Source organism: Globicephala melas, chromosome 8 (assembly GCF_963455315.2).
Source record: "Globicephala melas chromosome 8, mGloMel1.2, whole genome shotgun sequence".
NCBI classification, from domain to species: domain Eukaryota; kingdom Metazoa; phylum Chordata; class Mammalia; order Artiodactyla; family Delphinidae; genus Globicephala; species Globicephala melas.
In genome coordinates this window covers 54,884,945-54,900,286 of record NC_083321.1, presented here as the reverse complement: position 1 = coordinate 54,900,286, position 15,342 = coordinate 54,884,945, and the positions used below count along the sequence as shown (strand labels likewise).

The following is a 15,342-nucleotide window of genomic DNA, read 5'->3' as shown; positions in this document are numbered from 1 at the left end:
CCTTACCCACTCTGGCACATTGTTATTCCTCTCAATATTTGCCAAAATGATGGATGAAAAATAGTACAACATTGCTCCCTTTGATTGCATTTTCTCAACCCCTAGTAATTTTCAGTAACTTTTCAGTTATTTTATTTTTCATTTCTAGAAGATCTATTTGGCTTTTTTCAAATCTGCCTGGTCATTTTTTTAATATAAATTTATTTATTTTATTTATTTATTTTTGGCTGCATTGGGTCTTTGTTGCTGTGTGCAGGCTTTCTCTAGTTACGGTGAGCAAGTGCTACTCTTTGTTGCAGTGTGCGGGCTTCTCATTGTGGTGGCTTCCCTTGTTGCAGAGCACGGACTCTAGGCACGCGGGCTCAGTGGTTGTGGCTCGCGGGCTCTACAGCGCAGGCTCAGTAGTTGTGGCGCACGGGCTTAGTTGCTCCGCGGCATGTGGGATCTTCCCGGACCAGGGCTCAAACCTGTGTCCCCTGCATTGGCAGGCAGATTCTTAACCACTGCGCCACTAGGGAAGCCTGCCTGGTCATTTCTGATCATATCTTCTTGGTCTTCACTCAGGTTTTAAATACACCCTTCTCTATAGTTATTTAAGCACAGTAAACACTTATTTTATATTCTATACCCAGTAATCTCAGTATCTGAGGTGCTTGTGGATCTATTGATTCTTGCTCACTGTACCTTGTGTCCTTTTGTGGTGACTTTTGATTCTGAGCTTGCATTTGTTGGACTGCTATCTGTGTGAATTCTTTGAGGCTTGGTTTGACTGTGCACTTACCTCCAGGAAGGGTTTTCATTTTGTCAGACATCTGGGGCATTACCAATCCAGGTCCGTTTTAAATTAAGTTCCGTGTTGTTGTTGCTCTTGTTGATCATGAAAAAAATGAATATTTGGACCCTGGATCTATTTGAGCTCTAGCTTATTGCAAGAATTTTTCAGGGGAGACTTTTCTCTACCTAGAACCGAGGAATGAGATAGATGTTTCCACAGCATTCACATTTGAGTGGTGGATTTTTAATAATTTACCCTTTTATAGTCTCTGATCTGACACCCAACCCTGTGAGTGGCCCAGACTTTGTCTCCTACCATCTCTCCCCTGAAAATAAAAGTTCTAGGTTACTCAGGGTTGGAGATAATCCCAGGGGAGTCCATGGAGTTGGTGTTCAAACATCTCAGAGCACCTCAGAGAAGTTCCTTGACTTTCTTGAGAGCTCAGACATATAGACATACATATATTCAATATTTTCAATATTTTGAGATGCTTTTTAGTAGGAGGATTTCCAGCAACATGGACTTCCAGCATATTTTCATATGCTCATTTACTCTTTCATTAAAGTTATTTGTGTTCATATCTTTGGAACAGACATGTCTTGCACACTTGTGTCCGCAGCCCCTAACCCCTAGCTAAGGTCAGTATCAGTAACTCTTGGGTGAACATTAAATGGAGTGACAACCCACATGGGGAGGAAGAAAAGATTGGAAAGTTATCCACGGCTGGATGGGCTGATGTTGGAAGGGTGAGGTCATAGAGTCGGGGGAATGGGCACTGACATTCACTGAGCCCCATTCTTCCTAGGCCAGTAAATGCATCATTCTAGTTTTTCCCAAATTTCTAAGATGACACGATGCTTGTTAAATATGCAGGTTCCCAGGCTCTTCCTTGGTAATTTGGTTTCAGTACTCTGGAGGCGGGGCTCTGGAATGATGTTCAACAAGCATTCTGAGAGTCTTAGCAACAGGGAAGTTTGGGAAACACGATAGATTGTTTTCCTCTTAATTCTCACAACAACCCAGAAAGTAAGTATTTGCATGTATTTTACAAAGAGGAAATTTGGGCTCTTTTGAGAGGGGAAGTGATGGACGATCACACAGCTGGTAAACGACAGGTCTAGCGTTCCATTCCCAGTTGTCACACTCCAAAGCTCTATTTATTTTCACCAGATATTGTCTGGTTACTATTGTTATTATTTTTTCCAAGTTTCTATACCATTAGTTTATGACCAAAAGTCATATTTTAAAAAAATTGTGTTAAAAAACACATAAGATGAAATTTATATCTTAACCATTTTTAAGGGTATAGTTTAGTAGTGTTAAATATTTTTACATTGCTGTGAAACAGATCTCCAGAACTTTTTCATCTTGCAAAACTGGAACTCTCTACCCATTAAACAATTCCCCTTTTCCCTCTCCCCCCAGCCCCTGGTAACCACTCTTCTACTTGCTGTTTCTATTAATTTGACTACTTTAGGTACCTCATATAAGTGGAATTATGCAGTATTTGTCTTTTTGTTACTGGCTTATTTCACTTAATGTCCTCAAGATTCATCCATGCTGTAGCATGTGACAGGATTTCCTTCCTCTTTAAGGCTGAATAGCATTCCATTGTACATATATCCCGCTTTTGCTTATGCATCATTCATCCATTGATGGATATTCCACCTCTTGGCTACTGTGAATAATGCTGCTATGAAATGGGTGTGCAAATATGTCTTGGAGGTCCTGCTTTTAATTTTCTTCATATATAACCAGAAGTAGATTTGCTGGATCGTATAATAGTTCTACTTGTAGTTTTTTGTTTTTGTTTTTTTTGAGGAACTGCCATGATTAGACTGGGGTTATGGGTTTTGGGGAGGAAGATCACAGAGGCAAAGTGCCATTTTCATCACATCATATCAAGGATACATACTATCATCATGATTTATGACTTCTGATGTTGATCTTGATCACCTGGCTGAAGTTGTGTTTGTCATTTTCCCCACTGTACGGTTACTCTTCTTCCCCTCCTCTTTCCATACTGTCCTCTTTGGAAGGTCATTATGCAAGCCCATACTACCGAAGAGTAATGCCCCCCTTCATATGGATTATGTTTTAACAAGCAAGATAACTCACACAAAGGTACCTAGCTCTTCTCATCACTGGTCATGCTCTGCACTTTCAGCAGCTGATCTGAGGTGAATAACTGGCCGCCCTATCTCCTGGAAGCTCACTCTTCTTACCTGTAAAATGGGTGTCGCTCATCCTTTACCCCTAGGACTGTAGTGAGTGGAGACAGTCTCAAGGTCGTCAATGTCAGTTCCCTCTGCCTCCCCCATTTGGCTGTCCCGCAACACCAGGCAACAGAGGGACAGTGACTAGCCTAAGGTTTCACCGCAAGGCCTCCAACTCCAGCCCAATCAGGGTTCTAACCACACCCTGGGTACAGATTCCCCCCACCCCGGGGCGGGAGCGAGGAGCACTTCCGCCAGCCACAAGTACCGCGCACGTGGCGGGCTGTGCGGGACCGGCGAGCGGCAGCCTGGCTGCGCAGCGCCAGCGCCTGCGGGGCCGGGATGATGAGCCTGACCTCGGCGCCCGATTCCCGGCCGTTGCGCCGGGCCGTGACCCCCGCGGGCCGGCGGACGGTGAGTGCGAAGCCCTGGGTGGACGAGAAGACCCTGCCGGCTCCGGCCCCGCGCCTCTCCCTTCTTTCACTCCTTCCAGGGCCCCGCGTCCTTCCCTCCCCGCGGGTCTGAATTCCCCAGCTTCCGGCGCGCCCGTCTCGGCCTGCGGCTGGGCGCTCTCTTTTCACCTGGTCAGTTCCTAACGCTTTGATCTCTCCTTCCGCGCCACAGCCTCGATTCCGGTTCCGGCTCACTCCAGTCTCTCCTCTATGCCCTCTTTCCTGCTTGGCTGCCTTTGTCTCCTCCTTCTTCTCTTTGCGTCTCGTCTCTCAGTGCCCTGGCTTGCCCCAGTCCACTGCTCTTCCTCTGCCCCTCCTCTTCCCCTGCCCCTCCCCTCCTGCCGGTGGAAGTAGACCCAACTGAGGGCTGGCCAGAGTATCATTCATTCCCTCACCCACCCTCTCTAGCCTGTCCCTGACCTCTGGCTGGGTCCTGAGCCCTCCTGCTTGCCCGTTCCCTCCCAGGGCTTGGGTGGGGGGCCCGGGGGGTGGGGGGAGGATCAAGAAAAAGCCCAGAACACTCAAGGATCAGAACACTTAACCTCTCCCCGGCTACGTGCCATCCTGAAGACTTGTAGAAAGGGAAAGCAGATCCGGCAGTGGGGCGACTGTGGCTCTTTTCAATAGGATGACGATAACCTCATTGTTCCTGGCTAGTGACAGTGTCACCTGCTCAGAGGCAGGGGCCGCTCAAGGTACCCAATAAATGTCTGAATTAATTACCGGGCAAAGGAGGAAGCCAGCACCGTGCATGATGCCAAGTAGGGCAAGATTGGCCTTTATCAGAATACCAGGCGCTCCTGTAAGTCAGTGCTGAGGGTAAGTGCAGTTCAATTCAGCAGACACTTATGGAGCATCCCTGGTGTGCTGAGCACCGTAGTAGGTACTGGTAACATAAAGATGAATCTGGGATAGTCCTCCCTTAGGATCCTCCCAATCTAGTGTGGGATACAGATGAAGGAACAGAATTACAAGAGACGTAACTTCCATGACAAGGGGAAGTACATGGCCCTCTGAAATCACAAGGAGACAACCTATCCAGAAAATTCCCGGAGGAATTACCTTGAAGGATGAGTGGGCTGACTGAAGGGACTGGGGGTGTTAAATGAGTGAAGTCCTGGGGGCAGTGGGGCCCAGCCTGCTCTGAATGGGTTGGTGTTGGGGAGCAGTAGTTGGCTCTGGTAGTTGATTGCCAGGGTTGCAAAGGACCTTGTAAACCTTGTTAAGGAGTCTCGAGTTAACCTGTAAAGAAATGTGGGATCACTGAAGTGTTTAATGCAGGTGGTGACCAGACTGGATTTCCGCTTCAGAGAAACTGCTTTGGTTTCAGAATAGAGACTGGATTGGGGGAGGATATTCGAGGGAGCTGGGAGCCATGGAACTGACCACACATTTAGAATGGCCAGGACTTGGTGACTGATTACCTGTGTGTGGGGAGGTTGAGGACAGGAGCAGAGTGCAAGATTAGAGTCTAGGTTTCTGGCTCAGACGACCGAGATACGGTACAGTGGGAAAAGGTCAAAGTTGTGGTGTGGGGAGAGATCTTGGGCTTGGGAGACATATGAATGGGCGTGTCCCTCCACTGACTAGACTAAGTGTGACCTAAGGAAATGTATGAATGTTTGGTGGGATGAGAGCTGGGCCTGATTCATCCCTGTGTCCTCGTGGCCAGCAGTAGCCTGGTACCCAGCAGAGGCTACTAAAGACCACATTTCCCCGGCCTGTGCACACAGGGCCTGGGTCAGGCTTGCCCACTCAGGAATGCTCCAGCAGGGTGACTGGTAGAACAGGTGGGGAAGAGGGGCCATGAGGAAGGGCAGGTGGTCTGGAAGAGGGATGGAAAAGAAGTCTTTATCTGCTCGAAACACACACAGTAGTATTTATGGATGAGGTAGGAGGTCTGGGATTTCCAAAGAGATTTGGAGTTTTTAGAAAACATGGAGGGAAAAGGGACATAATTAGGAAGCTTGGGAACAGGGCCCAGGTCTTGGCTGATAAAGAAATGGGGCTGCGAATATCAGGGCAGGGGACTATTTTGTGTAGCATCTGGAAATGAGCTTCAGAAACAACATTTGAAGTGATTGGATTCATTAAACTTTCAAAGCTGGAGAGTCTTAGAGTTCTCTTCATTGATTTTGCCTCACTATTTGATAGATGACTAAACTTAGGCCCAGAGAAGGAAGTGCGATGCCCTAGGAACATAGCTAATTACTGGCAGCGGTGCGACTGGATGTTGGGAGGGTGGGGGTAGGGCATCCACACTGTCCTGAAGTCAGACTGATACGGATTTGATCCCGGCTCCAACTTCCTCACCTCCTAGCTGTGTGACCCCTCTTTCTGAGCTTTCCTCGCCTGTAATGTGGGGACGTTAAGAGCTTTCAGTGGTACAGGAGTGATGAGAGTCCATCATCGATCCATTCAGGGGTTAAAGTCTGCAAATTCACATTTAACTGCCTGCTTTACAGAGCCACCTTAGGGTTAACTAAACAGCCTTGCCAAGGAACCTTGAGGTTTATGGGAAGAAGAGGGCGTCACAGGTTCTGGGCTTATTTTTCTCAGGGCTGTATTGTTTGGCTGCTGTCAGACTGCAACCTCTTTTCTCCCTTCTCCATTCCAGCTAGCAGAACTGTCCCTTGGTAGGAGCTGTTGCCATGGCAACTCAGTTCTCCCCAGCAGTTTGGCTGCCTTGAGTTCTCTTAATTCTAGTACTTTAATCTTAGAGGTAGAGCCCACAGACAAGCTGAAAAGGAAGTCACACCTAAATCTGACTGAAGGACATTCCTGAGTCCTGTCCCTATCCCTGGCCCTGTAATGACCTGGAGTGGAGTCTCCAGTTTGGAAATCCAGCCTTCCCCCTAATACTGTAGATCTTTTCCACAGCAGCAGCCATCACATCCCCTAGGAAACCTTCCCTGACAACCTCCAACACACATCTACAAAAAGAGCCAATCCCTCCTACCTTTGAGTCTTCCCCATCAGCACCTACACATTTAAGCCATCTGTTTCCCTTTCTCCCCTGTGAGCTCCTCAAGGGCAGGGACCTTGTCCTGTCCATCTGCTTCAGAGGAGGCTTGGGTGGAATAGGTCCTCCCTACAGTCTGTTGGATGAATAGGGATTGAAGAGTGGAGGTGTTTGAAGGTTGAAAATCAATTTATGTAATGACTAAGTGGTAAATCAGACCTGAGTTCAAATCCTGACATTATCGCTTAGTAGCTGGTTGGTCTTAAGCAACTTGAACTTCACCTCCTTAAGCCTTAGTTTCTTCATCTGGAAAATGGGGATTTAATACATTCATCATAGGATTACTATGAGGGTTGAGTTGCAGAGTGTATGTAAAGCACTTTGCACAGTTACTAGACTGTGAGGGGAGGTTCTGTGTCCTGCTTGTTCCTCACTGTGTCCCAGCTACCTGGCACAAAATAGGCACATACGTGTTTTATTGAATGAGTGAGTGAATTTTAAAAGATGGAAGTTGTTCAGGAAGCTGGGTTTGTAAGGATAACAACCGGTGTATCACCTCATGTGTAATAATTGCTATAGAGTATTATGGTATTTTTGTTAGGTCTGTGTGGCAGCATTCCCCAGATGCAGCCCGACCCTCAGTCTCTTTCCAGGTCCCTCTCTGCACTCGCCTGTGGGCATTTCCAGGCAGATATCACATGGGTCTCACCCACATCCTTAGTGCTCAGCCCAAGGTCTGATCTAGAGAAGAGGCCTCTAAAAATTCTGATGAACAGCTAAATCTAACTTACATTTGCACCATACTTTACCATTTATGGGGCAGTTTTACGCCTGTTGTATTTGGTGTTACCAACCTTGTCACCACCAAGGATATTCTTGTTATTTAATCCCATGGGCCCATATTTTGAAAAAATACCCATCAAATTACATTTGTTAATCAAAGTCATGCCAACTGCTAATCAGAACTTCTGCTCTATATGAAATAAGAATTTTTATCCCCACTTCCAGCACGGATGTGGACATGCAGTAAGTACCAAAGAAATGATTCCTGAATGAATACATGTGTGATTTCTTTAGCCTTTCTGAAAGGTTGAAAATGTTTTGTACCCCCCAACCTCCCCCCACCCACTTTTTTTTTTTTTTTTTTTTACTGTATCTTATATCTAAGCATCCCTGTCAGGAACTCTTGACTTCACAATAGCTCCATATCCTCATTATAGTTTATTTATTTATTTTTTGGCCATGCCACATGGCATGTGGGATCTTAATTCCCCAACCAGGGATTGAACCGGTGTCCCCTGTGGTGGAAGCACAGAGTCCTAACCACTGGACCGCCAGGGAAGTCCCCATATCCTCACTTTATAAACAAGGAAACTGAGGCCTAGGGAGGGAAAAAGCCTAGCCACAGGCCACACGCTTTAGAGGTATTGTCCGTGTGACTTGCTTCCACTAATATTCTGTGACCTAAATGAGAAAATGCAAATGCTTGAATGGGTATTCTTATATCAAACTAAAATATTTTTCTTCCTTAAAATGCCTACTCTCTGTAGCTGTACAGCATAAATATAATCCCCTTCAGTAAGATGGACATTCTAATAAGCTGAAGCCAATCATTATGGCTCCCCTAAATTCTGTAGGGTATTGTTCTTTGGATGAGAATAAATCATGAGCTCCCTGGAGATGGCGCTGTGGGTTCACTCTGCCTCTTGTGCCCCCAGGAATCTCCTGTAGTGGAGCTGAACGTTGGGGGTGAGTTCTATACCACCACCTTGGGCACCCTGAGAAAACTCCCAGGCTCAAAGCTGGCAGAGATGTTCTCCAGCTCCGCCAAGGCCTGCCTGGATGCGGAGGGACGCTTCTTCATCGATCGCTGCGGCACCTATTTTGGACCCATCCTGGAATATCTGCGCAGTGGGCAGCTGCCCACACAGCACATCCCCGAGGTGTACCGTGAGGCTCAGTTCTACGAAATCAAGCCTTTAATCAAACTCTTGGAGGACATGCCACAGATCTTTGGTGAGCAGGTAGCTCGGAAGCAGTTTTTGCTGCAGGTGCCAGGCTACAGTGAGAACCTGGAGCTTATGGTGCGCCTGGCGCGTGCTGAGGCCGTGGCGGCGCGCTGCTCTAGAGTTCTGGTGTGCCTAGTACAAAACGAAAAGGATGATGCAAACTGCGCGGACGCCCTGCGCTCCCTGGAGGCGGACAAGAGGTCAGTGGTCAAATTCGGGCCTTGGAAGGCAGCCCTGGATATCAGGGACCTCCTGGACTGCATGAACATGGACATTAAGGCCCAAGGGTACCAGGTACACTATTCACACAACAGTCCATTACCGGCCAAGGTCTCCGACTACTTCTATACCTTCAGCTTCAGCTGGTGGTGATCCCCAGGGGTGGGGGCTGTTTGTTACGAGCTCTGGTGGGACTTACGAAATTAAAGGTTGCCTTCCAAAGCCATCTTCCTTTAATTTTAAAAACAAACAGACATCAAAAACTTCCAAGGTGGTCTACTTGTCTTGCCCCCAAATATGTGTTTCCCCTTTGAGGACTTTCCACTCATTGCAACTGACTCCACTGTACTTGCCTAGAGAGGTGCAGCTGTTTCCTCTTTAAAGCCTCATGTACCTGCCAGACCCTTCCCTTGAAGTCTAATAGCAAGGCAGAGGTGAACTGGAATGTTTCAACAATGCTTTGGCTGGAGATGCGGGATGACAACAGGAAAATAATAGGATGTCATGAGTCTAGACAGACCTAAAAATGTAATCTACCCAGCCTCAGCTTGTGGTCCAATCTTCTAGCCCTGGTATGTGCCTTCATGAGGAAGATGCCAAGTTAGTATACCTGGAGTAGACGGCGCTCAGATCTCCTTTCCCGGATGCTGTGGGTATTGGCTGCTAAAGCGTCACAGCTGTCCTCTTACCTAGAGCAGTAGTTCTCAAAGTGTGGTCCCTAGACCGGCAGCATCCCCAATACCTGGGAACTTGTTAGAAATACAAATTCTCTAGTCCCTACCTCAGACCAACTGAATCAGAAACAGGGAGTTGGCCCAGCAGTCTGTTTTAAGAAGTCCTCCAGGTAATTCTGATGCACTTTAATTTTGAGATCTGATCAAGAACAGAATTGCTATCTCGCTTGTGTGGAGGTACAGCAGACTGATCCCTCACCTCAAGGAGGTGCAGTTCCTATTCTAGAGCTCCTCGTGGGATCAGGCTGAAGTCAGTCTTCACTGAACACCACATTCTTGCTTAGTGGTCTTCCTCTGCTTTACCCTGCTTCCCTCCCTCCCCCTCACCTGAGAACACATCCTCAATAAACCACTTAAACAAGAGACTCTCTCAGGTTCTGCTTCTCAACCAAACACATTAAGTAACTCTAAAGAGGACACATTCATCCTTCTCCAAGTTCAGGTCTGGGATAGATGGCCCCCGTTCCCCACCTAGTAGGATTACCAGCCATCCTGGGTTCCCTGGGACTGAAGGTCAGATTTAACTGTGAAGCTTTAAGGAATTAACACTGAATCAGAGAATTTCAAATTTAAACATAAAATCGCTCAGAACATAGTTATTTTCAGTGAGCGTTTTAATTCAGTAACTGCATCTGCTTGTATATTTTTTTTCTTATTTTCAAAGCTTGTTCTATATTTTCTTTTTCTTTTTCTTTTTTTGGTATTTAATATGGTTGACAATTTAAAGTGGAAAAATCCTGAATATCTATTTGAACTTAACATCATGAGTCATTCAACGTTACTCATCAAGAGCCTGAAAAAAGTTCATACCCTTTGATCAGTAATTACACTTTTGAGATTTGATTCCAAGGAGATACCCTGCTCCATAAGATCTAAATAGGATTGCTTAAAATCTCAGTTTCATGAATTATGGAAAGATCAATGTCCTCCCCAAGATTTCTGTACATTCCCAGAGGGCTTGTCTTCTTATGGTCAGCTCTGGTTCTCTGTTTCTGCTAGATTCATTCAGCATAGGGATCAACTAGATGTCTTAAGCCTGTTGTGCTGTTCTACGCAATGCTTACCCAGAGTTAACACTCAGATCTTTTTCTTATTTTTTACAAATGCCACTCCCATCAGCTATTTGTGCACATAGCAGACTGTGGCAAATACAGGCAAGTAAGGGGAGTTTACCACACAGAAATGCCAACAACTTCAAACTGAATATTGGGCATATTTCTTCTTAAGAGTACCTTAGTCACCCCCATCACTAGGGGCTTTTCACTAGTAGATTGTACTTGTGTCCTATTCTTTCTTCCCTCTCTATTCCTGCCATGCTTCTCTGTAGGTGGGAGTAATCTTCCCCACCCCACTGAGTTCGTGCTTGGCCTCATGACTTAATCTGGCCAGTGGTATACGTGTGGAAGTGACAGTTGTGCCAGTTCCAAAATGAGGCTTTCGAGGCATGCCAAATTTCCACCAGCCCCCTTGTGTTCTTGTCATTTGCCAAAAGACCATGTTCCAGTTTAGCTACCTCTTTTACTGCTCTGGCTCTAGCCTGCATCCCTTTGGATCTGACTCTCTTCCTTAGCAATTTACCAAACTATTTTATTAAACGAAGGCAATTCCAATACCCCAGCCCCCCACTCCCAATCCATAATACAATTAAGATAACATACTATTTTTATCCTACTTAATTTACAATAGCAAAACAATTGGAAATAAGCCAACTTAGTTACATCTATATAATGCAATGTTATATAGCAAAATTGCATTTATAGATGGCTTAAAATTATTGGGGAGGAGATTAATTTAATTCAGTACAATTTAATTAAATCTTTGCTCTAAAAAGGATTTAAGGTGGTGGGGCTTACAGGGCTATGAAAAAAAGAAATATCATAAAAGATATAAATTAGAAATACATAAATTAAATTGACACACTTGGTTGCCTTCCCAATAATACCATCTCCTCCCTTCCTCTGAAATAGCAAAATAAGTAAAGCACATTAGTAATGTTCAAAATACCATCTCTGAACACCCCGATTAAAAAATGGGCAGAAGACCTGAATAGACATTTTTCCAAAGAAGATGAACAGATGGCCAACAGGCACATGAAAAGATACTCAACATCACTAATTATTAGAGAATTGCAAATCAAAACCACAATGAGATATCATCTCACACCTGTCAGAATGGCTGTCATCAAAAAGGCCACAAATAACAAGTGTTGGCAAGGATGTGGAGAAAAGGGAACCCTCATACACTGTTGGTGGGAATGTAAATTGGTACAGCCACTATGGAAAACGATACGGAGGTTCCTTAAAAAACTAAAAATAGAACTATCATATGACCCAGCAGTTCTACTCCTGGCTATATATCTGACGAAAACAAAAGATACATACATCCCAATATTCATAGCAGCATTACTTACAATAGCCAAGATATAGAAGCAACCTACGTGTCCAACAGATGAATCGATACAGAAGATATGTGTGTATATATACTATGGAATACTACTTAGCCATAAAAAACTGAAATTCTGCCATTTGCAACAATGTGGATGGACTTAGAGGGTGTTATGCTTAGTGAAATCAGTCAGACAGAGAAACACAAATACTCTCTGTTATCACTTATACGTGGAATCTAAAAACTAGCACAAACAAATGTATATAACAAAGCAGAAACGGACTCACAGATATAAAGAACAAGCTAGTGATTATGAGTGGGGAGAAGAAGGGGGAGGGGCAAGATAGAGGTATGGGAAGGACTTCCCTGGTGGTCCAGTGGTTAAGACTCCTTGCTTCCACTGCAGGGGGTGTGGGTTTGGTCCCTGGTTGGGGGAACTAAGATCCCTCATGTTGTGCAGTGTGGCCAAAGGGTTAAAAAAAAAAAAAAGGGGGGGTATAGGATTAAGAGATAAAATCTACTATGTATAAAATAAATAAACAACATGGATATATTGTACAACACAGGGAAATATAGCCATTATTTTGTAATAACTTTGAATGGAGTATAATCTATAAAAATATTGAATCACTATGCTGTACACCTGAAACTAATATAAAATTGTAAATCAACTATACCTCAATAAAAAAAAACACCACCTCTATTCATTTGTAGGGGTATATGTGGCTTTTCAGATCTGTTGGGATTAACTAAAGAAAATTATAGAGTCAGAGGAGAAAAAGTTAAAACTGAATGCTAAATATAACTGTCACTATAATCCAAAGGAAAAACACACAGTAAAACCTTTGAGATTGCCCTCATGGAGACACCCTACTTCATAGCACTGTGCCAGGTTTTCAGGTCTCATTGTTTTCTTAGAGCACCTCTTTTATTTTTCTTCTACTTATTTTCCTTGTCTTCCCTGCCCCCCTTTCCATTCATTCTTTTCCCTTTTCTGCTGTGCTCAGTGTCCTGGAAGACTGATCTCTAGGTACTGCATGTCCCGCCCCTTCCTGGTTGGCCAAAGCTTTGGAAAGTATGAGAGTGGAAGATTGGGGACAAGAAGGCCTGGGATGTTGGTATGTAGATGAATGTCTTGGAATGGTGAAAATATTTGTGTTTCCTATGAATGCCCACCAGAGGGCACCCATTCTAAAAGAGGCTTTCAAAACATAAATGGACACAACGATCCAAACTGTGCATTCCTGTGACTTCCCTGGTGGTTCAGTGGGTAAGACTCCGTGCTCCCAATGCGGGGGGTACCCCGGATCCATCCCTGGTCGGGGAACTAGATCCTGCATGCATGCCGCAACTAAGAAGTCCACATACCGCAACTAAAAAAAGATCCTGCATGCCGCAACTAAGACCCGGCGCAACCTAAATAAATAAATATAAAAACAAACAAACAAACAACAAAAAAAAAACTGCGTGCCAGTCAGCCTCTTTCCCCAGAGCTCAACGGAGTCATGAGAAAGGTGGCCATGATGGTAGGGATGGAGTCTGTGCGTGGGCTCTGTGGTATAGTTCCTCTTGCCAAAGCTGATCTGGTCAATGATGGATGTCCAACAGCAGAGACCAACACTGAGTCCCTGATATGGTATTATTCCCACCGGGGGACTAGATACTTCTTGGTGGTAGGCAGATAATCCTGCAAATCAGTTAGCTGTATTGCACTGTAACAGACTGTTGGGAGAAATGCTGGCATTTCTAAGCAAATGGCATTGACAGCTTTGAGGATGTTTGCAAAGCTGCCTAGGGTTAGGATGCAGATTTATTTCATTACAGGGTAATAAAGCTAGTTTCACCCTCCAATCCTGGAGACATTTCAGGGTGATAAAAATGTTTCCCACTGGGTTGGCAGGAAAATTCGTTTCCTGACCAGTATAATAAAGATAATGTTGGGGGAAAAAAACACCGATATTGTCTCTCTCCAGAGGGCAGGTTTGCTAGCATTCCTTCTTTAAGATTGAGCGTTTCCTAAGCTCAGTGTTCTTCATCTGTGCTACAGATCTACTGTGCATGGCATTCACCTGCATTGCTCCCATGGTGTTTAGAGGGCAAGGAGAACTAATACAAACATGAAATTCATGCTGCCTGCTATGCTGTGAATGATAAGCTGCCTAAATCTATTTGGGCTTGTTTTCTCCTTACCAGCTGACTCTATGGAAGTTAGCAGCTTAGGAATTGTCTAACCACATGACAACCTCTTGACCCCCAAACTTAATACCTTAAAACTATAACCATTAATTATTTCTCATAGCCTATAAATTGGGCAGTTCTTCTGGTCTTACTTGATCTCACTCATGCATCTGTAGTCAGATGGGGGATCAGCTGGGGTGAGGCTGGTCTGAAATAGCCTCAGCTGGGTCAACTTGGCTTTGTTCCATGTGGTCATTTACTCTCCAGTAGATTAGGTTGGACTTATTCTCATGGCAAGGGTAGGTTTCCAAAATCAAATAATAGACCTGAAGAACTGGTATGTGGGTGGACCTTGAGGCCTAGGTTCAAAACTAGCACACTGTAACTTCTGCTGTATTCTACTGGCCAGGCACAAGGCCAGCCCAATTCAAAGAGTGGGGATAGAGATTCCATCTCTTAATGGAAGCAGCTCTAGAGCTACACTTCAAAGGATTTACATACAGAGAGAGGAAAAATTGGGGCCATTTTTTACAAATCATGCTACCATATGCTTTATCCTTTCCATCAGGGAGGGAGTGGTGATTTAACCACATAGGAATAGATACATATCCCAGATTCAGATTTGACTTTTCTACTGCTATAGACAATGTTTGTGTCACCCACCACCACCCCCACCTCCATTTCCAAATTCATATGTTGAAATCCTAATCCTCAGTGTGATGGTATTAGGAGGTCAGGCCTCTGGGAGGTGATTAGGTCCTGAGGATGGAGCCCTCATGAATGGGGTTAGTGCCCTTATAAAACAGACCCCAGAGAGCCCCTTTGCCTCTTCAACCATGTGAGACAGGGAGAGAAGACAGCTATCTCTGAACCAGAAAGTGAGCTCTCACCAGACACTGAATCTGACAGCACCTTGACCTTGGACTTCCCAGCCTCCAGAACTGTGAGAAGTAAATTTCTGTTGTTTATAAGCCACTCAGTATACGGTATTCTGTTATAGTATCCTAATATCTCTATATATCCTATTGGTTCTGTTTTCCCGAAGAACCCTAATGATACCTAACTGCAATGTTTCTGCCAGCCCTAGCATTCATGGATACCTTATTCATTTTCATGGTATCTCACACATTGCTTCTGACTAAGGAGCTTATTTTATGATGAAAAAAGTATAGCAAAGAAACTTCTTGGTATTGCCAGTTACCCCATTTACTCAGATGTAGCTATAATAAAAAAATAGGGCTTCCTTGGTGGCGCAGTGGTTGAGAGTCCGCCTGCTGATGTGGGCAGCAGAGGCCCAGCAGTATGCAGGCCTCTCACTGTTGTGGCCTCTCCCATTGTGGAGCACAGGCTCTGGACGCACAGGCTCAGCGGCCATGGCTCACGGGCCTAGCTGCTCCACAGCATGTGGGATC

At 44.9% G+C, this 15,342-nt stretch overlaps 1 protein-coding gene and 1 long non-coding RNA gene across 2 annotated transcripts in view; one reads left to right on the top strand and one right to left on the bottom strand.

Annotated features, from left to right (window-relative positions):
• Window positions 1-15,342, bottom strand: part of LOC132597693 (uncharacterized) — a 41,199-nt gene that overhangs the window by 23,563 nt on the left and 2,294 nt on the right. The window lies entirely within an intron of this gene.
• On the top strand, window positions 3,136-12,439 carry KCTD14 (potassium channel tetramerization domain containing 14). Its single transcript, XM_030835974.2, has 2 exons — window positions 3,136-3,405; window positions 8,124-12,439. Exons 1-2 carry the CDS (start codon window positions 3,334-3,336, stop codon window positions 8,784-8,786), a joined length of 735 nt encoding a protein of 244 aa, XP_030691834.1. The 5' UTR covers window positions 3,136-3,333; the 3' UTR covers window positions 8,787-12,439.

Bases quoted from the DNA above. Each gene is read 5' to 3' on its own strand.
- KCTD14 (XM_030835974.2), top strand. From the start codon at position 3,334: ATGATGAGCCTGACCTCGGCGCCCGATTCCCGGCCGTTGCGCCGGGCC. The intron at 3,406-8,123 runs GTGAGTGCGAAG...TTGTGCCCCCAG, and splicing joins CCCCCGCGGGCCGGCGGACG to GAATCTCCTGTAGTGGAGCT.